Source organism: Dasypus novemcinctus, chromosome 14 (genome assembly GCF_030445035.2).
Source record: "Dasypus novemcinctus isolate mDasNov1 chromosome 14, mDasNov1.1.hap2, whole genome shotgun sequence".
Taxonomy (NCBI): Eukaryota; Metazoa; Chordata; class Mammalia; order Cingulata; family Dasypodidae; genus Dasypus; species Dasypus novemcinctus.
The window spans coordinates 95,925,282-95,952,670 of NC_080686.1; the positions used below are offsets into that span (position 1 = coordinate 95,925,282).

At 36.8% G+C, this 27,389-nt stretch overlaps 1 protein-coding gene across 5 annotated transcripts in view; it reads right to left on the reverse strand.

The window, feature by feature from the left end:
- Positions 1 to 27,389, reverse strand: part of DNAAF11 (dynein axonemal assembly factor 11) — a 111,889-nt gene that overhangs the window by 63,070 nt on the left and 21,430 nt on the right. For all 5 annotated transcript variants that reach the window (XM_058276054.2, XM_058276053.2, XM_071208037.1 and 2 more), the window contains exons 4-5: positions 10,066 to 10,238; positions 5,949 to 6,178 (exon numbers count right to left, since the gene is read on the reverse strand). In XM_058276054.2, the coding sequence (XP_058132037.1) occupies positions 5,949 to 6,178; positions 10,066 to 10,238 (403 nt within the window). The remainder of the gene's footprint in view (positions 1 to 5,948; positions 6,179 to 10,065; positions 10,239 to 27,389) is intronic.

Sequence of the window (27,389 nt, forward strand, 5' to 3'; positions counted from 1 at the left end):
TGGGGCCTCCTCAGAATTAAAAACTTCTGTGCAAAGGACTTTGCCAAGAAGACAGCCTACTCAATGGGAGAAAATATTTGGAAATTACATACCCAATAAGGGTTTAATATCTAGAATATATAAAGAAATTCTACAACTCAATAATAAAAAGACAACCAATTAAAAAATGGGCCAAAGACTTGAATAAGTATTTCTCCCAAGAGGAAATACAAATGGCTAAAAAGCACATGAAAAGCACAAAATCACAGTGAAATACCATTTCACACTTACCAGAATGGCTGTTATTAAAAAAAAAGAAAACTACAAGTGTTGGAGAGGATGTGGAGAAATAGCAATGCTTATTCATTGCTGGTAGGAAAGTAAAATGGTACAGCTGCTGTGGAAAAGAGTTGGGCAGTTCTCAGGAAGCTAAGTATAGAATTACCAAATGATCTAACAATTCTGCTACGAGGTATATATCCAAAATTGAAAGCAGAAATTCAGATATTTGCACATTGGTGTTTGTAGCAGCATTATTCACAATTGCTAAAAGATGGAAGCAACCCAAATGTCCATCAACTGATGAATGGATAAACAGAATGTGGAATATACATACAGTGGAATATTATTCAGCTGTATAAAGGAATGAAGTCCTGATGCATGTGACAACATGGATGACTTTGAGGATATTATTTTGAGTGAAATAAGCCAAATACCAAAAGATAAAAGATTGTATGAGTTCACTGTTATAAACTAATTAGACTAAGCAACTGATGGAGTTGGAATCTAGAATACCGGATATCAGGGAGTTTAGAGAATGGGGAGTTGATGCTTAACTTGCATAGAATTTCTGTTTAGGTTGATGGTAAAGGTTTGGAAATGGATGGTGGTGATGGCAGGACATTATTGTGAGTGTAATCAACAGCACTGAACTATAGAGGTGAATATGGTTTAAAAGGGAAATTTTAGGATGTACATATTAACATTATAAAAATTAGAAGAGGAAACATAGAACTGTGTAACACAGTGAACCCTACTGTAGACAACAAACTATAGTTAATAGTACAAGTATAAGAATGTTCTTTCATGAATTATAACAAATGTATGATACTACTATAAGGTAGCAATAATAGGATGGTATATGGGGAAAATAAAACTAAAGTAAATAATGGATGATAGAACTATTTTAATAATCTTTCGTCAATTGTAACAAAGGTAACTGCTGTTAAAAAACAGTACAATTATTTTAAAAAGTGCTATCATCAATTGTAATAAATGTTCCACACTAATGAAAGGTGTTGATGGTGGGGTACTGAACAGGAATCCTATATTTTATGTATGATTGTTTTGGAAACTCACAATTTCTCTAATTTAAAAAAAAAAGAAAAAAAGAAAGGGGACAGACCCACTCTCAGTTCCTCTGGTAAACTGTGAAGGGAAAAAAGCATAAACAGAACATAGAATAAAATTCTGCTTAGGATCTTTATACGTTGTAAATTAAACTAGGTATTTTAATAAGTTATAGTTCTTCATGGTATTGAAACCAATCGATAAGATCTATACTATAGTACAATAGTCTAGCCAATTGCCACTAAAAGAATTAGTTTCATTCTCATTTAAAAGTTGGTTTTTTTTGGCTGGACAGAGACTAAGTGGTTCACTTTAACCATCTGCAATCTAAAATAGTAGATAATGAAAACAAAAACTATACCTGTGCTTAAGAAAAACTATCCGATATCAATTTAATAACTCTTCAATAATGGAATGTATAGAAATAACTTTTCCATACATTTAAAAGTATGTAGTCAGGTGATGACAAAGACAAGGCCATCAGGATCTCAACACAACATGAGTTCTTCCACCACCACCTTCAGACCCGCCTGCCTTTTTAGAACTCTCTTCTCCACCTGCAGCCCTTGGTCACTTTCAAGAACAGCCTCATCTCAGCCAAGACTCACGTCAGGGATCAAACGGTCTTGTCCAGTTTAAAGAGAGCTTCGGTCTTCCATCCACACAGAAGCCTTCCCTATTCCTCCCCACCTCTGTCCCAGCTTAGGATTAGGTAGGTGGGGCCTTGTGGGAGGGACACGGTCTGCTTTCCAGCCCTCACTGAGCATCCACTCTTCAAGTCAACCCTCCTCTCTGGGTACCTTCAGCTTTCCCCTTCCTCCAACTTTTGGGCCTGGGGGGATGGATGGCAGAAGGAAGCACACAGCTCTTACGTGACTGATGCTGTTGTAACATGGCTATTGGTACCAAGTGGGGCAGATGCCCAGACACTAACTGGCTTTTTCTTGTGAACAAATCTGTGGGTTCTTGGAGCCACTGCATAGTTCCCTCTCAGGGTGATCAATATATTTGGCTGGTCCTCTTATGACACCCCCTCAGCTTCTGCCACTGGCAGTCCACCTCCCAGACTCATTGCTGCCACTCTCATGGGCAGTGTACCTTCCTTCTCCCACAAGTACTTGGCCTAAGGAATGGTCACAAATTCTTCCCACAGACAATGTTTGAAGGCTAAGCTGATTTCACCAATGCCATCTTTCCTGACCCTTCTGCTCTAGCCTGCTCCAGACACTTCCTACCTTCTCCATTCTCTAGACTGGAAGCAGGCTCTGTCTAATCAAGAGGAAAGGTGCCCATCTCCCCTTCTTACAGCTCCCTGATGATACTTCCATTCTTCCCCAGCTAAGTCAGAGACTCCATATTTCAATGACTCTTGTCTGACATAGGTTTCTATCATATAGGCTAAACGGGGGGATGGGGGTGATGGCTGAAGGACCAGGTCAGTTCTTTCATAGCCAGTTCTACAGGGGAAGCAAGTAGACATCTGCAAGAAACCCAAATGTAAACTCCTAAAAGGAAAGGAACAGATAATTTTAAACTTTCATAAACTCTTCTAACTTGAGACTAGGAAAATGATCCCCAACACATTTTATGTGACTTTTATGATCTTGAAGCAAACATCAGGAAAATACACAATTAGAAAAAATATTGAGGCACAAATTAATTTATGAACATAGGTGCAAATATTATACATAAAATATTAGCAAACTGAATACAGTAATCCATAAAAACATACGGTCAAGATGGGTTTATTCTAAAAATTCAAGAATGGCTGAAGGTTAAAAAACCTTTTAATGTGATTCAATATAAGCAGAAAAACATGATTATCTCAATACATGCAGAAAAAATCATTTAGTAAGAACCCAATATCTGTTACGATAAAGCTCTTCATCAACTAGGAATAGAAGGAAACTTACCTAATTTTACCAAAGCCGCCCAGTAAACATCCTACTTAGTGATGAGGAATTGGAAACATTCCTTCTACCATCAGGAACAGCACAAAGATATCTGTTATTACTGCTATTTTGCCTCTCAGCAGGTATCATAAAGAAAATAAAGTGAGGCATAAGGATTGGAAAAAATTTTTTAGGTTGATATTTACAATGTGTTTTACTACAAAGAAAATGAAGGAATGTCTACAGACTATTACATCTTTTTAGAAGGTCAGCAAAATTGCTTAATACAACACAGAAATCATTTGCCTCTTTATACATCAGCAAGAACCAATTACAAGTCTATTTTTAAAATCCCATTTATAAGATACTTAGGAATAAATCTAATAAAAGCTGGTGTAAGACCTTTATAGGGAAAATTACATAATCTTATTGAAGGACTCGGAAGAAGGTCTAAATAAATAGCAGGAACTATTCCAAAGTTCAGCAAGGAAAGAAACAATGCCAAGAAGATGTCAGTTTCCCCTAATTAACATATAAATTAAATGTAATTTCAATTTCAATCAAAACTTCACTAGAGATTTTCAGGGAACTCCATAAACTAATTCTAAAATTCTTATGAAAAGTAAATAACTAAGAATAGCCAAGAAAATTGTGAAAAACTTAGTAATATATCCTACTGAGCATCAGGGTTCCCTATGAATCCATAGATGTTAAAACCACGCGGGGTGCTCCCATAGAGCAGTCAAGGGAACTCAGAAACCGACCCATGAATACATGGGTAGAGGGTCTGTGGAAAGGGTGGTGTTACAGACCACTGGGAGAAATATAGCACCTTAAGAAGTGGTGTAGAGAAAAGTGGCTATCCAGATGGAAAACTATTAGTGCCCTCCCCTACTTGATATACAAAGTTAATTCCTGATAGTGACCTAAACATAAATGCAAATCTATCAAACCTATAGGATAAAATGTGGAAAATAAGTTTGTGATACTGGGGTCATGAAGAATTTCATAAACAAGATCATAAAGTAGAAGAAAAAGTTTAACTATGTTAATATTTTAAAATTCTATAAAATAGAAGCACTTATTAAAATTAATGCCAAATCTCAGGCTGAGAGAAGTTTGCAAAGCACATAGCCACCAAAGAACTTGTATCCAGAATATAAAAGAACTAAAAATCAATAAGATAAAAATGTATAACTTATTTAAAATAGGCAAAGACCATGCATTGAGGAAATGTGAATAGCCAATAAACATATTAGAAGATATTTAAAATATTCAAACTCACTAGTAATTAGAGAAAGTAAATTTAAAAGGAAGGTGCTTTTTAACATCCAATAGTATTGGCCAATACTTTAAAGTATCATATTATCTAGTATTGGCAAAGACAGGGGACTCATATATTGTTATTATACTCATATAAATTAAAAGAGCCACTTTAGAAAATAGTCTGGTAATACACATATAGAGTTGAAAAGATGTTTCCTCACTTAATGATGCTGCAATGTCATAGTGAGATACCTATACTGGAGAAATGTTCCTACCTGTACAAGGAACCATGTGCAATGCTTTTTGAAACAAAGGAAAGGAAAACCACCTAACTGGCCATCCAAATAGGGGCAGTCGACCCAGCGCTGATCTTCAGCCAGCTCCCCCTGGCAGGGCTGTACAGACTGTTACACTATGGCCTATCTCACCGGTCAGAGCCGATGAATCACTACCATTAAGTATCTTGAATACCACCTCTAGAATAAATCGTGGTTCATTCATCCAACAGGATGTTATTCCACAGGTAAAATGAATGAAAGAATTCTGTAAGTATTCATATGCATAAATCTCAAAAACATAATGTTGAATGAAAAGCAAGTCTGTAGAAAGATGTCATACGTGTGAAAAAACACAAAAATACTCTTGTTTAAAGAGGCATAATTATGCAGTAAAGGTATTAAAAATATGGATGGAATCGCTATACCAAATATGTACTAAATTCAGGATAGTGGACACCACTGGAATGAAGGGAGAAATGGAAATGGTGACTTCTACTCCATCAATAAAATTTTATGTCTCATTTTTAAAAGGACCCAAAGCAAACATGCAAACTACTGACATTTATTAAACAAAAGTGATGGAACTTGGGCTGCCTATTTAATTATTTTTTAATATTTGTGCAGATCTGAAATAGTTTATAATTATTTTCTCAATTTTAAGAGATTCTGTTATCAAAATATTTAAAGCTTTCAACTATTATAGCTGCAATTCACAAAATAAAGGAGAATGAAAAATTTCTATGGATAAAAAACACCAGTTAGAGAGTTATTAATCACAGTAAAAATGCATCCATTATATAGTGCACAAAATAGAAAGTTTCCATGATGCAATCACAATTATTCAATAATAATGTGATTTGCATTTAACTTTTCTGAAATAGTCCTACTTCATAAATCATCTTTCTTGTAGATATTATATAACCACTAATCTGAGTATAATTTCGGAAGCAAATTACAGTAGTTAGTTTGGAAAGGCTTTTTGTTTTTTCCAAAAAGAAAGTCTCACAGAATTACCACAAAGCATAGGATATTCATATTTCTCCCGCAAAATTCACATTATATTTTATTCTTCAAAGTAATCATCTAAAAAATAATAAAGGACATAGTGAACACCTTGGTAAGGGAACAGTTTGCTACTTTCAACAAAAAGTTCACTAGAAAGTTAACTATAATATTTACATACAGAGGAGCATTGATGTCTGTGTACCAACATCCGTCAAAGCCTGTGCTACTTCTCTTCTTTTTTTCTTCCTTTCCACGCTTTTCCTGAAGTTTCCTGTCTGCTGCTTCTTTGTCTTTGGCTCGTTTGAAGCAGTAAGCCTTTTCCTGCTCTCGGATTTGTTGTTCAATTACTGGGTAGTTCTGCAGTGCCTGAATTCTTTCTGAACGTTCTATTTCTTTACCATCCAACCACTTAAATGAAAACAACCAACAAAGTACAATTATTCAAACGTAGCAATGCAAAACAGTTGCAAGTTGATTTTGATTGGAATATTTTAAACTTTGAAATAATAATGTATCATGGTGATAGGAAATTAAAATCAAAGTAATTAGTGGGAAATATCAGAAACATTGATCTAAATCAATGTTTATTTCATACAATTAACACAGTTTACAAACTATCTCTACTCCTAATAATAGTAAGTAGGCATACTGTCAAAACTGATAATTACTGTCAAGTTCTAAAATGCGTTAATTTTATAACTGCTGACTATTTCAAGAATTTGAATGCCTCAAGGCAAATCATAGCCCCCAAATCAATCAAGGACACTACCCAAATGGTCTCTACATAAATTGAGCTCTAATACAAATGAGCCCATGGGTTGTACCCATGACAACAAGATACACAGAGTAATACCATTAATCATTATGGGTCACTGTTAAGCCCTGATATTTTTATAATAACATTCCTAATTGAAATATTAAAATTAAAACACCAACTTAAAACCTGAAGGAGGAAAGGCCCATGAATCAAGAAATGCAGATGGCCTCTAGAAGCTGACAAGGCAAGGAAATGGGTTCTCTGCTAACAATTTCATTTTAGTCCAGAGATACCTACTGTAGATTTCTGACCTCCAGAATAGTAAGATAATAAGTTTGCATGTTTTAAGCCAATAAATTTGTGGTAATTTTTTATAACACCAATAGGAAACTGATACTGATGGAAAAACACACACAAAAAAGTAGTAAAATAAAAATGAAAACAATTACCAGGACCAGCTAAATTGTATAAGAGAATTAAATGTGGAGATTTGGAAACCAAGAATTTAAAATACGTTTGATCATAAGAACTCTTATGGCTTCTATAGGTAGAGTGCATATTTGTCTCTGAGTTTCCTAGCAGCTGTAACAAAATTAAAAACTAACCAACCAACCAAACAAACAAAAAACCTGACCAGTTGCATGATTCTTCACTACCTTTAATTTTAAAATATACTAGTTTTCCCTAATATTTCCCCTAATATTTAGTTCTAAAACACATTTCTGAAGTCGAGTTTCATAACAGAGATCCTGAAAAATACCATGCATGATTTCCCTAGAAATGATCCTCACAGCAGCAGGCTTCATAAGGCTGTTTCTTCTTGCACCCTTCAATGAAAGAGGTCACAATGATATATTCTAACACAATATAATCTATTCTTCAAGGTGATAAGCAACTGTGAGCCAAATAATTAGCCTTTGTCTAAAAAAAAATAATAACCTGGTTTATTCTAGATTTAAGAGCTAAACAATTTGGAAGCTTTTGAGTAAGTATTTTTTTTCACCTGAGTTTTTTTTTATTTTTTATTTTTTTATTTTATTGACTTTGAATAATATTACATTAAAAATATATATGTGAGGTCCCATTCATCCCCACCCCCCCACCCCACCTCTCCCCCCCACCCCCCCCAGCAACACTCCCTCCCATCATCATGACACATCCATTGGATTTGGTAAGTACATCTTTGGGCACCTCTGCACCTCATAGTCAATGGTCCACACCATGGCCCATACTCTCCCCCATTCCATCCAGTGGGCCCTGTTTCACCTGAGTTTTGATATCAATGATGAACGCTCTGACCTGTATCTGGGGTACAGAGAATTAAGTATTTTTTAAGTATGCTTCCTTATATTTTAGTTAAATAAATATTGGTTTGATTTAGACCTACTATTCCTAAAAGAGTCTAACAACTAAACATCCTGGCTCCTTACAGATGGGAAGCAAAGAAGCATGTATTGAAAGGTGATGGCAAATTTTGGGTTGTACCACATGTCTGCCAGTAACTGTTCTATGGATCTTCTTACTGGTTCTCAATTTACTTGAAGAATTCTATTGGGTAGTCTTCAAAATTGGCCTAAGTTTCCTTCAATCCAGAAAGCACATCTGAGTTTAGAAGGCCTAACTAATGGAGAGATTAAGATTTTAAGCAGAGAGTTTTAGTATTTTTGTATTTTTCTTCACTTCCCACATCACAGAAGTAGAGCATCCACACTTAAAATAAATCGTGCATGCTTGCAGCAAAGGGAAGAAAAACTAAGACTTATTGAGGGCCTCCCAGGAGTCCTTTAATGTGGGAATTATTATCCCATGATAGATGAGGAAAATGAGGCCTGCAACTCATAGGTAGTGCAGACAGAAGTTGAACCCTGGTCTGTCTACTACGCAGTCATTTTTCATTACACTAAGGGCCAGCTTCCTACCTGGAGAAACTCAAACACTGGGAAAATTGTTCTGCCACACACCTCTACTACATAGCTGAAAAATAACTACTCTACCACAATCCCTTTTCAAGTAGATTATAAGATTTCAATGAAATGGTAATTAAGATTGTAAGACGAGGACCTATTTTTAAATACTAGTAAACACATTTATGGACACTATTTTTCAAATAAGAGGCACTTGTCTATTTTAGCAGCTTATTCTGAGCAGTCTTTCTGAAAGGAAAGGCTTGATCCAAAGCCTATACATGAAGCCAGAGAGAAGCAGGGAGTGTGATCACGGTGTGAAATGTGGAGGCTTTGGGGTCTGAGCTATCTGTGCCACTCAGCAGGTGGGTCTACCTAACTAAGAAGCATTTCCACCTGAGTCCTGGTTTGCACAACTGCAACTGATCATCTCCTTGCAAGGCAACCGTGAGCTCAGCAATTTCTTGTGCAAAGCACCTGGCATCACCCCTTGGGCCTTAATTCAAGTACCTGCTGGATGGCTCTCCCGCAATTCTAGCCAGAACGTGGCAGCGGTGATGCAGAGTTCAGCTGTGATGACCAGCCACAGGGCCTCTGTGGCCCCTCAACCTTTCCAGGGAAATGGTCCACAGCGTTACACTCCAGGATTCATATCTATGATATTCTGGTTCTCATCAATTCATTTTTTAGGAAATCGGTGTACAATAGTTATCAACCTGGGTTACATTTGAGCAAAATTTATCATTTATTCTAAGTTTACATTCATGATTCAATGATCTGAGCCACTCATTCTTAGAAATTTTACAGTAGAGGACAGGTGTTCCATTAATCCAGCAGTCAAGCATCCCAACTACACAGAACACAGCTTTCTGAGAAACAAACGTCCTCTGAGAAAGGAAGAAAATGCCTGTCAGAAAGCCCATCATACAAAGAACCATAGTCAGGTTGGGAACTCCTGGAAATTCATGGAAAATTAACATTACTGCTTTAATATGCTCAGGTGTATAATTTTCCTAGAAAACACTGTTTTTTCTAGATTCCAAAAACAGTGGATGGAAGAGACAACGGTGTGAGAGACTTGAGAGGTAGAGGAGCAGTTCTCCAGGGGGCCGGTCCCCAGGACCAGCCGCATCGCATCACCTGGGAGCCTGTCAGAAATTCAAGTTGTTTAGATCCAGGACAGACATGGCAACCTGCCTATTAGAAAGCCCTCCAGGTATTCTGATGAAGGCCAAAGTTTGAGATCCATGGACACAGAGAATGAGTTAAGAGGAAGCAATGATGGAACAAAGGTGTATATAGCCCTCTCAATGACCCTAAGCTTTTGGTTTGATGTTAGTAATAATGAATGCTTGTCATAATGATGATTTGAAGGCACCAAGAAATAGTTAAATTAAGTTCTGTATGCTCTCAATAAGAAATGGGGGAAGAGTGCAATTTATTTCACCAAGGTTCAATAAAACTATTAAGACCATTTTAAAGGTTCAGTAAGTCAAAGAATTCGTTACAATTCCTTGGAAAATTCCACTCTCTGAGGCAACACATTCCCTAACAGAGCCATGAAGAAATCAGGAATTATCGTGGCTACTTGTTTTCATTTTTCTGTGCTTTTTGCATCATTAAAATAAGCGTACTTTTAGTTGTTGAAGAGTTGCCACCACAAACTGCCGATAGCCTTCAAAGTCAGCACATGGGTTACCCATGAGAAAGAGCTCCTTCAGATGAATATTGTGCTGCAGGGTTTGAATGCTGCTCAGCTCTCCAATGAAATTTACCGTCAAGTCAAGTTTCGTCAGCCCTTCACATCCTGTGGAGAAAAAGAAAACAAAGGGGAAAAAACTACAGAAGGTAATAAAATCCATGTAATAACACATAGAAATAACAGTTGCAATATTTTAAGTCTGCTGATAAATTTCATTGCTCACCAAGAAGTGCTGGGATTTTTTTCCCAGAAATTTCAACTCAAAGGCTTAGGCTTAACTCCCCTTTCTATTGATCTTCCCATATTTTTGACCCACAGTCTCTCCAGCTAGAGAAGATCCCTTCCCTGCCCATATCTGCAAGCCCTGGGCTGGTTAACATCTAGATTTAGTCATTACCTGGCATGAAGAAAGCCAAGCATAAGCGGCTGCTGGGGTGGATGCTATTGGGGAGGACACCTGGACTCTCTCCCCTTGAGAGCTTTGCCAGGTAGTCCGGACAAATCTTACTGTGGAGGGCGACAGTGGGAAGTGTCCCCAAAAGGAAAGGCATTCATAAAACCATGCACTGGAACCAGTATTTGTGAAGACACCATAAAGAAACAGAATGGTTCCAAGAACTGAAATGAAGGTCCAAAAAGTAAAGAACAAGAGGGTTTTGGTTATCACTGGAATAAGAGAAAAAGGGTGGAAGTCACTGAAGCAGAGTTTTGTAGTAAATCTGGCCCATTTACCTTCATCATAGAGACAGCCGGATGCTATAGCATTTGAATCAAATTCAACTTTGAATTTTGAATTAATTCCTCTCATTCTTATTCGATGAGAACTTGGTGGTTAGGACAGCAGACTTTGGGATTAGACAAGAGTTCAGGCCCCACTTCTGTCAGACCCTTGCTATGTGGCCTCAGAAAAATTTTAAGCCTCAGTCTATAAAACCTGTAAAACCACAATAGCATCACTAGCCAATTCAGAGTTGTGCTGATAATATAAGACAATTCACATAAAGTGCTTAGAACCGTGCTTCACATTGAGAGGGTCGGTAAACATCACTAGGATTAGAACTAGACCAATGATCACTCTATTCTGATTATCACATCACTTCTTAAATTATGTATCTATAGAGAAAAAAGAATGCATGGCTGTCCCACAAGCAAAGGGTTTACAGTTTTGGGATTTTTCACTATAATCTAATGAAAAGTTGACCTGCTTTATATAGCAGCTTTTATGGGGTTGGTTTGGTACAAAGCTGTCTCTGCCTGTGACTGACTCATGCTTTGACAGGGAAGACTTTGGAGGCTTCAATATTACGAGAGCCTTCTCTGGGGAAAGGAGAAAAAGACAGTCATGCCAGAAAAATATAATTAAATGTGCAAAGGCAGCAAGAGGTGAGTCTGGAAAAGAAGGCAGAATCCAGAAGTAGGTAATACCCACTGAGATTCTGTATGCCACACTTAATTCAGTGGCCCTGCTTTCTCAGTCCCAATGCTGGCTTAACCCGTTGTTATCTGGCTTCCACACCCAACATCTACCAGACTTGCTCCTCTAAAGGTAACCAAGAACCTTCCTATTGAAAAATATAACAGACCTTCTTGAACCTATCATTTTACTAAAACAATCTGCTGCATGGGGCACAAGTGACCAGGAATTCTTAAATCTCTCACTTGTCTATTAGTGATACTAATCCTTGTTCTCTTGATAATGTGGTTTATTCCCCCTTGATCTCTTTTATGACTTCTACACTCCTTAAATGATGATGTCATTGAGAGTTCCAACCTTAATATAATACTCTCACTTCTTCAAGAGTGGCTACTCTTCTCCCAAGTCTACACTCCAGCCACCCTGTCTCTCCTTTGGGTCCTTCTAGGACAGCCAGAACACAACCAATCACACACTCTCTAACACACACACACTACTCTGCCTCACGTTACTTCTCTGAATATAGCATTTACCACTATTTGATATTTTTCCTTTTTGTGTGTTTGGGTGATTGTCTCTTACTATTAGAATTAAAGTTCCTTGGAGACTTAAACTGTCTTGCTCACTGCTGTATTTACCATGTATAAAAAGACTCTTTGGCATAAACCAGGAGATCAAGAAATGTGGAAAGAAGGAGGAGATGGAGGAAAAAAGGAAGGAAAGAAGAGGAGGAAGGAGGGAAGAAAGAATTAGAGAGGAAGACGAAAAAAGAAGAATGGGTAAATGGGTAATTGGAGCAGATTAGTCTACAGGAAAATGATTAGTTGACTAAGGAGAAAACTAAAGGAAGCACAATTTCAAAGATAATTAAGAATTAAGGAAGAAATGGGATTTACAAGAGTAAGTCTAGGTCAAAGTCCTTCATTACAACCAGGTGACCATTATAGTTAGATATTAAATTACAGCAAATATAATTACATGATGTAGAATAAAGCATTACAAGCAGAGAGAGAAAAGAAACCTACATGCCCAATGATATAAAACTGGTTAGGCAAATTCTAATATATCTACTCAATGCACTATTATAAGGACATTAAAAATGATCGTTGCAGAAAAACTGTATCACAGCATGGGGGAAAAAGCTTATGATAGAATGTAAAGTGGAAAAAGTAGGATATAGCCCTGCCTATATGCTGTAAGTACAGTAATGTAAGAGAAAAGACTGAGAAAGCAAATTAAGCAAAATGATAACAGTAAGAGTAGAATTAAGCATAATCTTTATTTTTTTAAACCTTTCTCAAATCATGGCTATATTTGAGATTATTTATATACATAGAAGAATAAAGACAGAATAAAGACAGAAGGAAAATGACAGAAAACTAAGATATATGTTAGTACAGTTTTTCTGAATGTCATAAATATGCTTTTTAGGCATATAATATCCTTATTAACTGTTTGGCTAATATTTATTTAGTGTTTCCTCTGTTAAGCCCTTCATAAATAGTATCCCATGTAATCCTCACAACAGGTCTCTGAGGGAGAAATTATAATTATCATCCCTATTTTCAGGCCAAGTAGCTGAGTCCGGGGGCTTGACTGCAAGATGGTGCCATCAATTCCTTCCCTCCCCGTGTACGCATTCCATCCTTCCTGGAGATGGCACCTAGTCCTTCTCCCCACCCCTTGAATCTGGGCTGGCCCTGGGCACCTACCTGGTCTCTACTACGGCAACAACAATGTTCTGGGGCTTCTGAAGGCAGGTCCTAAGAAGCCTTGCAACTTTTGCCTGGACCTCTTGGAATGCTTGCCTGGGAAGGCCTGCTCTCACAGGAATTACTCTGGGACATACCAGAAGCCATATAAAAAGTCTGGCTGCCTTGAGACTGCCACGCTATGAGAGGCCAAGCTAAGCTAAAGGGTCCTGACAGGCCAAGCAACAGCCCTGGACAGGTAAATGAGGAGCCATTGTGGAAGTGGAGCCTCTAACAACAGCCACCCCCGCTGAGGCCATATGGACGAGAAATTGCCCAGTCACACTCCTGAATTCCCACAAAATTGTGAGAAGAAAAAAGGGTATTTTAAGGTACCAAGTTTTGAGGCTGTTTCGCTGCAATTGATAACTGAAACTCTAAGACAATTGGCCTAAGATATTACCAAAGTTCACACAACAACTAAATGGAATAGTGTGGATTTGAACCCAGGTTCGCCCTGCTGAAAAACTTCTCTTAACTGGTATACTAGAGGACCTCTTTTCCAATGTTAGCTACTATTATGAGCGTGATTACTATCATCATCATCATCACCACTGCCTTTAAATTCCTGACATAAAACATTGTGGGACACAAATTTGGGTCTATAAGAGAAAGCAGTTTTAAGCACAACCCAGCAGACGGGTGAGTCCAGTATAGGACTTGGCTGGAATCAGCCTCGAAGAGGGAGTTCTGAGGGAGGTGGAATAAGAAAGGCTAGAAGAGCTGCAGCAGGAAAGTGAGCAGAATCGCCCTTCCCAAGAAAGTGTTGATTCAAAAGAGAAGTCACCATGAATGGGTCCGGAGCCCACAGGGTTACTGCAGGACAGGGATGTACCCCAAAGAAGCAGAGGCTGTGCTGGGAGGTAGTAAGATAAGCAGCTAACTAGAAGAGAAGGTACCAGATTCTGGCAATTACTTATTAGCTAGGACCCAAAGGCACTAACCACAATGAGGTAGACTCCACACACACTAGATTGGCTAAATTAACAATTGAAATGATAGAAATACTTTGGAAACCTGGCAGAATCTTGAAAAGTCAAACATACCCTTACAGTTTGACTTACCCATACCACTCACAGGTATTTTCCCAAGGAAAATGAAAATATATATCCACACAAAGACTTTTACATGAAGTTCACAGCAATTAGATTTACAGTAGCCCCTAGCTGGAAATATACCAAAGTCCATCAATAGGTCAATGGATAAACAAAATTTGGTATAGCTATACAATGGAATATTTCCCAGCAATAAAAAGGAGTGAACCATTCACATAAAACAAAATAGATGAAACTCAAAATCATTATACTGTGTGAAAGAAATGAAATTCAAAAAGAGTATATACTCTTAGATTGTACAATTATTTATTATTATTTTTCAAGGAGGTAGTGGGGATCAATCCCAGGACCTCATACATGGGAAGCAGGCATTCAAACACTTGAGCTACATCAGCTCCCAGATGGCACACTTTAAAATGGGTAGATTTTATTGCATGTAAGTTCTTATCCAATAATATTGATAAAAATTGAGGGTAAAATTGAGACTTTTGCAGAAAAAAATTTGAGAAAACTTAAAATAAGAACTCTTCAGGAATTTCTAGAAGATATTTTTGAAGAAGAAAAGTAATCTCAAGCATATCATCTGAGATTCAACAAGGAAGAGTGAATACATAAAATGATAAAAAATTAATTTAAATCCAAATATTGTCTTAAAAGAAATAGCAATAAAAATAACAATGATCACGATGTCATCTAATTCATAGGTTTTAAACTAAAATGACATTGATAAACAATAGTATGTAAATCACTAATGAGGGTGATAACAGCTTCTAAAATCTGTACATTGTAAGAGTGATTAATCACCAATAGAGTATGAAAGTGCGGAAGAAGAAAAAAGTGAACAAAGATTACAAAAAAGTAATTAATAAAGGTAAGAAAGGGGAGAAAAGCAAAAAAGAACATGAAAAATACAAACAGAAAAGATGGTAGACTCATGTCCAAATAGATCAATAAGCAGAAATAAACTAGATTACTCAGATAAAACAGACGGTCAGATTCATTTTTTAATCCAGCTCTATTATTGCTCACAAGAGACATACCTAAATCCTTAGGCCATGGAGAGGCTGAAAAGAACAAAATTTAAAAATGCATAGCAGGCAAAAATTAACCAAAAGAAATCTAGCGTATTGTTAACAATAATATAAAAATAGACATTAAAACAAAAAGCAGTACTAGGGATAAAAAGGTCAATACTAATGACAAAAGTTTCAAAAGATAAGGATAAATGAACAAATCCACCATTATCATGGAGTAGATTGCTACCATATTTTAATCAGAAATTAAGTGTAAGCCTATATACCAAAAGTAAGAACCAAGATCTGTTCCCAGAATGCACGTAGCCAAGCCAGAGGCAGAGTTTTGAGAGGCCATCTCTGAAATGACAAGCTAATCAAGAAAAAATGATCTGTAGGTATTAACATTTGGAGATTTCTTCCAATAAAAAAGCCCAAATTTTTAAAAATAAAAACTAGAACTCTACCTTGTTACTCAATGATTCCAAGTTACCTCTACCAACCCCTGCTACTGTCATCCCTGCCCCACCACACAAATTGCTTCCACTATACTTTTGAGAGTATCTTATTTATGACTGAGCAACCAAGGATCACCCAGCATTTGAGGAAAGCTTCTAATACAGAAGAATCAAAACAAACCAACCACAAAAACATACAAGCACAGGCTCAGACACACATGTGCACACATATGCACTCACACATCAGAGACGAGGAGACAATGCAGGGAGGCACAAAGAACTTTAAAAAAAAACTATAAGCAATATCCTTAGAGAGATGAGAGAAGATACTGTACCCCTGAAACAAGAAATAAGATGCTGTGAAAAGTATATTAGGTAAAATGAGCTCTTGAAAGCTATAAATCTGACAGCAGAAATTTTAAATAAAAAAAAAAAAAGTTGGAAGGCAAAGTTGAAGGAATCTTAGGAAGAACAGATGGGAAGAGAATTGGTGCTGCAGGGATAATTACCGGACATTGTATGTCCTCCCATGGCCACTGGGTGGAATGTGGGCGAGTGTGGGCTATGGTGTGGACCATTGACCATGAGGTGCAGCAATGCTCAGAGATGTATTTACCAAATGCAATGAATGTCTCATGATGATGGAAGAGAATGTTGCTATGGGGGGAGTAGTGGGGTGAGGGTGGTGGGGGGTATATGGGGACCTCATATTTTTTTAATGTAATATTTAAAAAATGAATAAAGACAAAAAAGTAAAAAATAAAGGACATGCCTTCAAAAAAAAGGGAAGAGAACTGGAATGAGAGAAAAGATAAGGAAAGTAGATTATCTATTCCAAAGGTTCAATAACTAAACAGTCAGAGTCTCACAAAAAGAGAAACAAGAACATCAGAGGAGGAAAGTATCAGACATAAGGTTCTAAGTTGAAAGGACCTACAAAGCATGTGATACAATAAAAGATTACTGGAGGATGTGTTCCATCAAAACAAGAGCACAATTTAAAGAAAGGATGGCATGGGATCCAGGAAGCAGGAACTCCAACAGGGAAGAAAGATAAGGAAGAGCCCAGGCTCGCACTGTACAGCGGGCCTGAAGAACACCTGTCCTTACTGGCACAGGAGGGAGGCCTATGAAGAAACTAAAATGATACAGTGCAATTCTTGATGAGCTAACTGCACTAAGAGGAAAGTGTACAGCTCTGGACAAGTTAGTGGATGAATTCGTGATCAGTGACTAAAAAGTTAAGTAAATGAAAAAATAAATATTAAATAGAGGGAAAATGAAACTTGTACAAATATGGTACACTATATAGCTCACTTGGGAAAAATTTTAAATGGTCATATGATGCAAATGTTGATTTACCCAAAAACGTGATCTAAAAATATAAGCAGGGTAGGTATAAGGAAATTGAGAATGTTGGGGCAGTGTGCAGGGACAAAGCCTGCATCTCCCACAGCAAGAAGTTAATAGGTGATGCCTAAAATAGAAATATCAAGACATCCCAGGGAAACATGATATGAGCACAATATTTAGAAATATTGAGGCACACAGTACAATAAACTAGTGTTGACAACAGTTGCCTCTGTGGAGCAAGATGCAGGGGTATTAGGGTATGGACAGGGAAATATGGCTTTTCAGTATAAACTATGTGTTGTATTTTCAAATTTTTAAACTAGGTATTGTATTACTAGAGTAAAATTATTAATTATTTAAAAGATTAATATCCATAATGTATAAGAATAAATATTTTATGTATTGCAGATTCTACTAGATAGGTAAAGAAAACAATAACTTCCTATCTTCAAAAATAATCTTAAAAATGAAAAAGGAAAGCAAAATCACTATTTCTTTGAAATTAGTAAAAATACAAGCAAAAATTTTTAAAAATAATATTTGCAAGTCTATGAGACAGCAATACTTTACATAATGCAATCTGTTAATACATGCAATAGGCTTTTATATGGTCATTTTTCCCCTTAATCCAGAATTTCATTTGGGGGAAAAGGTCCCAATCAAATACCTCAACTGTAAACAGAGGTAATTTGAACAAATCTATTCAGAGCATTTCTATTCATAATAGCAAACATAATTAAAAATACCTCAAGCACCAAACAATAAGGAGTTATTCAGTTTAAAACACTTCAATACACTTGATAATAGAGTCATTAAATTATAAAAAGTAGACTCTGTCACAATGTGAAGAATGAATATATAACTACACATAAATATAATTAAGTTTCTATTTCTATGTCTGTATGCTTGTTTTGCACTGGCAAAAATGTTAGATATATTTTTTCAAAGTGTAGAAGATACATTTGGTGTAGTCCAACGACATAGATTACATGGTGTTTCTTACATTTACTTTGTGTGGCTCTGAGAGACACTTTAATTATGTTTTTCTTTCACCTATGAAAAGACTGGCATTGCTCAAAATGTCCAACAAATTAAAAATGTTCATGTAGTTTTGGATTGTACTGTAATTTTGTAGACAAAGGACCCTCCAAAAGTTCCTTATATTTTTCAAAGTGATAAATCTCTTTTTTTCCCTTCTACCAGGCCTAGACCTATGAAATTAAACCACATTTGCCATTCTAAAGATGAACACCTCTTGCTGAAATGACCAGGCTTTGCAGTTGGGTATTCCTTCCCCGGACTCGGGGTCCCAGCCTATATCTCCTGCTCTGAGAAGATCCAGCTAGTGGGGGGGGGGGGCGGTTAAGGCCGCAGCAATCCACAACATTGACTTCCCAAGGGGAGAGCTAGACTAGCAAAACACCACCTCTCCTTCCAGGCTAGGATGGCTGAGGAGGAAGGCGGGTAAGAGAAAGAAGTTTATTTTACCCCAGTGAATCTACAAGAGAAAACAACAAAAAAGAATACTAGCTATTTTTGTTGTCCTGCCAACAAAAGCACCAAAAAAACAAAAGAAAAAACTTATTTGAAATGGGCTACTAAGACCTACTTAAGTAGGTGGGCTGAGTGGCTCTCTACCGCCCTCTTCTCTCACCTCGAACCTTTAAAGATCTTTTTTAAAGTACATAGTTTCCAGCAGATAAGATGCAGTACCCCCGTCTCTCCTTTATCCCGGCCATGTCCTGAAACAACGCCGTGGCCAGTGGCTCCACGTCAGAGCTGGAAGGCTGCGTGCCCCAGGAGGCAGCGTCCAGGTAAGAGAGGCTTGGGGCAGACCTTGGGCTACAGTTCCCAGAGCTCAGACGACAGGGGCGGTCTGCCCTCTAGTGGTGAGTGCACAGGACATACTGCAGAAACAACTTCCCGTATAGACTCTCCTCAGAAATTACAGGCCTGGACTTATTCTTGGACTTACTTTTCCTACCACAACACATGCATATAGAGCAAACTTTGCTATTCTATTTGGTTAACGAGAACAAAGAAATAAGGGGGAGGAGTGGCCTCTGTAGCAAACAATGACTCCATCTCTAATGCAGAAAAATGCCAGGGATGGGAAGAATTATCTGAACTCTGGCGCTGATGGTGGGCTTAGGGGCTGAGAGAGTGGTGCCTTCCTAGATGCTGGGGATGAAAACTGAAAATTTATAATGCATTTTTATGTGTTTGTTGACATAAAACCTTAGTAGTCACTGAAATATCAATTTCTACCCTAGAAGGCAAATAGGCTAAAATCCACCATTTCCTATGTAAAACCCTCCTATTTTTAGCAATTGTCAGATGGGAGCTGGGTGGAGAGAACAGCTTGTTGCTTCCATGCCCTGCGCTCTTAAGGAAAGCCTGCTGGCCGGCGCAGCCGCCCCTGCACACAGTAGCCCTGCCAGGCCTGCAGGGGGGCAGGCTGGGAAAGAGAGCCTCACAATCGCAGAACAAACTGCGCACTCCAGCCACCTAATTCACCTAATCCTTTGTGATTATGAACAGACACCAAGAGTTACCAGGCATTTAGAGAAAAATAACAGCACAACATGAAAGGCTGAAAAGCAAAACAGGAAACTTTGGATGAAGAGAGATAATTCAGAGCACTGATGAAACTGAAAAAAAAAAAAAAGTTTTAACAAGTATCTCCTGAGAGATTTTGGAGGATATCTATAAAAGACCACCATAGAAAAACACAAAGACAGATGTGAGTTTCTGAGGATGAAAAATTGTGGCCAAAATAAAGAAGTAGATGTAGATAAAGTGAATTATGGAATGAGCAGGGATGAACATAAAATAATTGTTCTGGAATGTAAAGCTGCTGAAATACTCCAGAATGTAGAACAATAAGACAACTAGGTATAAATAAGGAATACAAGTAAAGAAACATGGAAGATCAATCTAGTACAGCCAAGATCCATCTAAAAGAAATTCTAGGGAAGAGCAGAGAGGAAGGAAAAAAACAACTATCAAAAAGGAAAGAAGGAAGCAAGGAAGGAACTTAAAGAAAAATTAAAGAAATAATTGAAATTAAAGGTGTAAAAAAAACAAAAAAACAACAAAAAAAAACACACCTCCATCTAGCCAGATGCTTGAGACTTTTTTCACAACACTGAGAATAGAGAAAACATTCTTAAACCTCCCAGAGAAAAAGAGGTTTCCATACACTAGAGGCAGAATCAGATTGGCATCAGGCTTTTCATAGGCTATACAGGAATATCTTCAAACTTCTAAGGAAAAATAATTTCATACCTAAAATTCTATATATATCCTGGAAACACTGTTAAAATACTTTAAAGGGGGTGAGGGTGGGGAGGGTCATCTATAATTCTAAATCCAGAAAAAAAATTTTTCAAAAGTGAAATGCAATAAAGACTTCTTCACATAGACAAAAGCTGAAAGAATCCATCACCAATAGACCAGCATAATAAGAAATATTAGTGGAAGTCCTTCAGGTAGAAGAAAATGGTACCAGAGGAGAATGTGAATCTACATGAAGAAATGGAGAGCACCAGGCAATAAGGTAAAAGGTATACTGTAAACCTTAAAACCACCACTAAAAGAACAAAACAAAGAATTACAGCTAACATAAGAAAAGAGATAAAATGAAAACATATAAATATTCAGTCAATCCAAAAGAAAACAGACTAAAGAGTAAACAGAACAGGTAGGATAAAAAGAAAAAGTAAGATAGGACATGTAGAAAAACCTACCATATCACATTATATGTAATAATCTCATTAAATAAAAATGGTTCAAGTGACATCAGTGAAAAGAGTAAAGTAAGGACCTTTGAAAATTCATACCTCCATAATAGCAACCAAAAAACCTGACAAAAAATTGTCAGAATAAACTTTTTCAGAACTCTAGAATTTAACCAAAGGCTTATAGCAAACTTACAAGTATTTATTCAGAAAAAAAAGGTTTGAATATTGATGATAACAGCACGCTTTGTGATATTTCAACTTACCCTACTCCTATCTCCTGCTTTCTAACTCAACAGTAGCTTTGAAAAATAATAGCCTGCACTACTAGCATAGCTGGGCAACCAGCCACCAGAGTCAACAGAATGGAACTAAAGCTCTTTTTAAAAGACTCTTTTCCAAAGAATTATCATTTTCCCTGCATGGTGATTCCCTGGAAGACCCAATTTACAAGGCTGACTGTATGCTAAAAACCATCTCTCTGTTTTGTGGGAGGGAGTACATTTGTTGGAAACAATTACAGGCATGGCTTTAACTTCACAGCTACCTGTAGTGAGGCATAACAGTTGGAGCAAGCCATAGAATGACTAAAAAGCTTAAATGAAATGCTGAGTGATGAAATATATATAAGGACTTTGAAGAACTCTTAGGAAAGACCTGAGAAGGCCATAAGCTCATACAGTTGGCTGACCTCGAGGCTCTGCAAAAGCAGGAAGTGAAGGCTAAGGTACAATTGTAAACTGTGGCTGAGTGTTAAAGAAGTACCTTATACTCACACAGAGCTCCTGAGCAAAGATTGGGAAATGTATTGCTCCAAGGTTCTTTAATGAGAACTCTATGTAATCATTAGCTAACCAAGAAGAAACTACAAGGGCAACACATGCCAAAGAACACACACTTTGAAGAATTAGTTCAGGAAAGTCTGTAAACAAAGAACAATGACAACAAGCAACAACTATACATAACCCTGGGCAGATAAGGGAATATGATTTTCAGAGTTGCCACATTACATCATTCAAAATATCCAGTCTTCAACAAAATATTATGAGATATGTAAAGAACCAAGAAAGTACAGTCCACATACAGTCCATAGGCAGGAAAACAAGCAATCAATAGAAACTATCCCTAAGGAAATCCAGATGCTGTACTTACTAGAAAAAGATTTTAAATCAGTTGCTTAGAATATAGTCAAAGAAATAAATAAAAACCATGTCTAAAGCTCTTTTTAAAAGACTCTTTTCCAAAGAATTATCATTTTCCCTGCATGGTGATTCCCTGGAAGAAAGCATGAGAATGATGGCTCATGACAAAGAAAATATCATAAAGATACAGAAATTATTTTAAAAGACCCATAAAAAATCTAGAGTTGAAAAGTACAATAATTGAAATTAAAATTTAATTAGAAGAGCTCAGCAGATTAGGCAGGCAGGAGAAAGAATCAGGAACTTTGAAGACAGAACATTTGAGATGATCTATTCTGGGGAATTAAAAAAAAAAAGAATGAAGAAAATGAACAGAACCTCAAAGACCTTTGGAATACCATCAAGTGTATCAACATAAACATACAAGGAGTCCTAGAAGGAGAGGGAAAAAAGAGGAAGAAATATTTTGAAGAAATAATGGTTAAAAACTTCCCAAATTTGATGAAACACATTAATGTACACATACAAGAAGCTCAATGAACTCCAGGTATGATAAACTCAATGAGATCCACACCTAGAGATACTTTAACCAAAGATGAAGAGAGACTCTTGAATGTACCCAGCAAGAAAACACTTATCACAAATTAGGGATCCTCAATAAGATCAACAGTGGATTTTTCACCAGAAACCATGTCACCCATAAGGCAGTGGTATGACATATTAAAATGTTATGCAAAAAAAAAAATCTATATCCAACAAAACTATCCTTCAAAATAGAGGGAGAAATTAAGACATTCCTAGATAAACAAAAATGGAGTGTGTCCCTAGCACACCTACCCTACAAGAAACACTAAAAGTATTCCTTCATGCTGAAATGAAATGACATTAGTCAGTAACTTGAATCCATATAAAAAATAAGGAACACAGGCAAAGGTAACTAAATAGATATTAAAAAACATAATATAAGTATATTTTTGTTTGTAACTGTTTTCTTTCTTAACTGATTTTAACAGAGTTCTATATAAAGCAATAATTAAAGCATGTAAATGGACACAAAATTAATAATTATGTAATTTGTGGAAATAACAGAATGGGGGTGGAGCTATCAAGGAACAAAATTTTTGCATACTATTAAAATTAAGTTGGCATTAATCCAAACTAGATAGTAGGATGCTAATTATAATCCCATGGGCAACCAACAAGAAAAAAATAGAGTAAAAGGAAAAAGCAGAAATTAAAATGATACAATAGAAGATATCTATTTAACAAGAAAAAAGGAGCAGAAAAAGACAAAAAGACAAAGTAAAGCATATAGAAAAATAGCAAATGGCAGACAAAAAACTTATTGCATCAGATAAATGGATTGAGCTCTCCAATTAAAAGGCAGAGATTAGCAGAACAGATTAAAAAACAAAATCCAACTATATTCTGTCTATAAGAAACACACTTTAAATCAAAAGGCACAAATACTTGGAAAATGAAAGGATAGAAAACTTACACCATGCAAGCAATAAACAAAAGAGAGCTAATGTGGCTATACAAACATCAGACAAAATAGTCTTTAAGATCAAATTGTTACTAGAGACAAAGAACACTTTATAATAATAAAAAGTCATCAAGAAGATAAAACAATTATGAATATACATAACCAAACAACAAAGCCCCAAAATACATGAAAAAAAAACTAACCGATTTGAAGAGAGAAATAGACAATTCAACAATACAGTTGCAGACTTCAATACCCCTTGTAGCAGTTTGATATTGTTTATGAATTGCAAAAAAATAGATATGGGATTATGCTGGTAAACTGGTCTGTTCCTCAGGGCATATTAGATTATATTGGATTCAGAGGTTTCACTTTTACTTGATTAAATAATGATTCAGGCTTTGATTGGGCCACATCAGAACTTTGAGTCCCCATCCCCTTGGTGGTTGGGGACCTACAGAGGAACCACACTGGAGAGAAGCTTAGAGTTTTAATGCTGCAGTTCGGGAAGTAAGCATACAGAGGAGCAGAAAGAAGGCTCGATTAGACATGGCAGAGGACCGAGGAAGAGAGACCAGCTTTGCCTGAGAATCTAAAGCTGGCCTTGTGGAGTGAGCAGAGCAGCTGAGGCCAGAGAGAGGCAAGCCCTGGGAAGAAAGGAACCCAGGAAGCCTGAACCCTTACAGACATTGGCAGCCATCTTGCTCCAACACATGGCAATAGACTTTGGTGAGGGAGGAACTTATGCTTTATGGCTTCGTAACTGTAAGCTTTTACCCCAAATAAATACCCTTTATAAAAACTAACCAATTTCTGGTATTTTACATCAGCACCTCTTTGGATGATTAATACACTCCTTTTTCAATAATTGATAGAACACATATTCAGAAAACCATGAAACACTGCTAAAAGAAACTAAGGATGATCTAAATAAATGGAAGGATATTTCGTGGTAATGGGTTGGAAGATTAAATATCATTAAGATGCCAATTTTATCCAAACCAATCTACAGATTTAATTCAATCCTGTTAAAAATTCTAATATCCTTCTTTGTAGAATTGGAAAAGCCAATTATTAAGTTTATCTTGACAGGTGAGGATCCCTGAATAGCCAAAAATATATTTTTTAAAAAGGACAAAGTTGGATGACTCTCACTTCCAGACTTTAAAGCATATAATCTAGCTTCAGTGGTAAAAAAACATCATGGTACTAGCATAAAGATAGACTGGACAATGGAATTGAATCAAGAGTTTGGAATTCTAGGGCCAAGTGATTTTTTTTTAAAGATTTATTTTATTTACTCCCAACCCCCACTCCTCCCACCACCTGCATTTCCTGTCTGCTCTCCATGTCCATTTGCTGTGTGTTCTTCTGTGTCTGTTTGTCTTTTCTTCTCATCTTCTTTTTAGGAGTCACCCGGAACAGAACCTGGACTTGCTGACTTGGCAGAGGGGCATTCAATTGCTTGAGTGAACTCAGTTTCCTGGTTTGTTGTGTCTCTTATTGTCTTTCCTTTGTGTCTCTATTTTGTTGCGTCATCTTTCTGCATCAGCTCATGGCACAGACCAGCTCTCTGCAGTGCAGGCCAGCTTGCCTTCACCAGGAGGCCCTAGGAACTGAACCCATGACCCCCATATGGTAGATGGCAGCCAATCACTTGAGCCACATCTGCTTCCCCTCAAGTGATTTTTTGATAAGACTGTCAAACCCATACAGCTGGGTCAGAACATCCTAGTCAACAAATGGTGCTGGGAAAACTGGATATCCATATCTAAAAGAAAGAAAGATGACCCTTATCTCATCCCTTATACAAAAATTAATTCAAAATGGATCAAGGACCGAAATATAGAAACTAGAATCCTAAAACTTCTAGAAGAAAATGTAAGGAAACATCTTCAAGATCTTGTGATTGGTGCTGGTTTCTTGGACCTTATATGCACAGTATGAGCAACAGAAGAAAAACAATAAATGGGACTGCCTCAAAATTAAATGATTTTGTATTCGTATTTCAAACGATTTTGTCAAAAAGGTGAAGACAGCCAAGCTGTTCAATATCACTAGCTATTAGGGAAATGCAGATCAGAACTATAATGAGATATCATCTCACAGCATACAGAATGGCCATTATTTAAAAAAAAAAACAGACAGAAAACTACAAGTGCTATCTCAAGAGGATATGGAGAAATAGGAATACTCCTTCACTGCTGGTGGGAGTGTAAAATGGTGCAGCTTCTGTGGAAAACTATTTGGCAGTCCCTCAGGAAACTAAATATAAAACTGCCATTTGATACAGCAATCCTGCTACTAGGAATATATTCAGAAGAACTGAAAGCAAGGATATTTGCCCACCAATGTTCACAGCACCATTACTCATAATTGCTAGAAGATGGAAATAACCTAAATGTCAACCAATGAATGGATATACAAGATGTGGTATATTCACTAGAGAAACACATGAAAATGTGGAGGAACCGTGAGTAGATTATGTTGAGTGAATAAACCAGACACAAAAGGATGAATATTGGATGGTCTCAACGGTATGTACTAAATACCGTAAGTAGACTTATGGAGTTAGACTATGAAGTGTAGATTGGTGGGAGATGGAATGATATTCCAGGGATAGATGCAGGACATTATATATCCTGCCATAACCCACTAGATGGACTAGGGGAGAGTGTAAATTACAAGGTAAACTATAGTCCACGCTGTGTAGAAGTATTCCAAAATGTATTCATCAAATGCAATTAATGTGCCACACTGATGAAAGAGGTTGTTGATGTGGGAGGAGTGGGGGGTAAATGGGGACCTCATATTTTTTAATGTAACATTTTGTGGAATCTATGTATCTTTTTTAAAAATGATAGTAAAGAAATGAAAATTAAAAAAAGAGATATTAAAGGGAGTGCTGTAGCCTGAAAGGAAAAAAACCAGGGCAAGAGATTTGGAGAAGACTGTAGAAATGAAGATTATTAGAAAGGATAAATTAAAGGGTAATGAAAAGATAGACAATAATAGTATGATATGACAATAGAAAGTCAATGGTCAAAATGGATGAAGTAAGTAATGCCTTTACAGTAATAATATTGAATGTTAATGGATTTAAACTACCCAACCAAAAGACAGAGACTGATAGAATGGATTTTAAAAATCTGAACCATCTATATGCTGCCTACAAGAAACCCATCTCAGATGTAAGGATACAATGAGGTTAAAAGTAAAAGGTTGGAAAAAGGTATTCCATGCAAATAGTAACCAAAAAAGAGCTGGAGTAGCAAAACTAATATCAGACAAAATAGATTTCAAATGCAAAACTGTTATAAGGGATGAAGAAGGTCATTATATATTAATAACATGGGCAATCCACCAAGAAGAAATAACTATACTAAATATTTATGCACCTAACCTGGGTGCCCCAAGATACATGAGGCACTCCCTGGAAAACTGAAGGGAGAAATAGATGTCTCTGCAATAATAGTTCCATACACCACCCTCAGTATTGGATATTGGATAGAACATCTGGCAGAAGATAAATAAAGAATCAGAAAACTTGAATAATTTGTAAAATGAACTAGATGTAAGAGACATTTATAGAGCACTGCACTCAAAACAGCAGGATATACTTTCTTTGTAAGTGCTCATGGATCCCTCTCTAAGATAGACCATATGTTGGATCACATGACAAGTCTCAATAAGTTTAAATAGGGAAATTATACAAAACACTTTCTCTAATCATAACGGAAATTACTGAAGCTGGAAATCAATAATGGACAGAAAAAGGGAAAATTCATAAATATATGGAGATTAAACAATACTCTCTAATCAGTAGCTCAAAGAAAAAACTGCA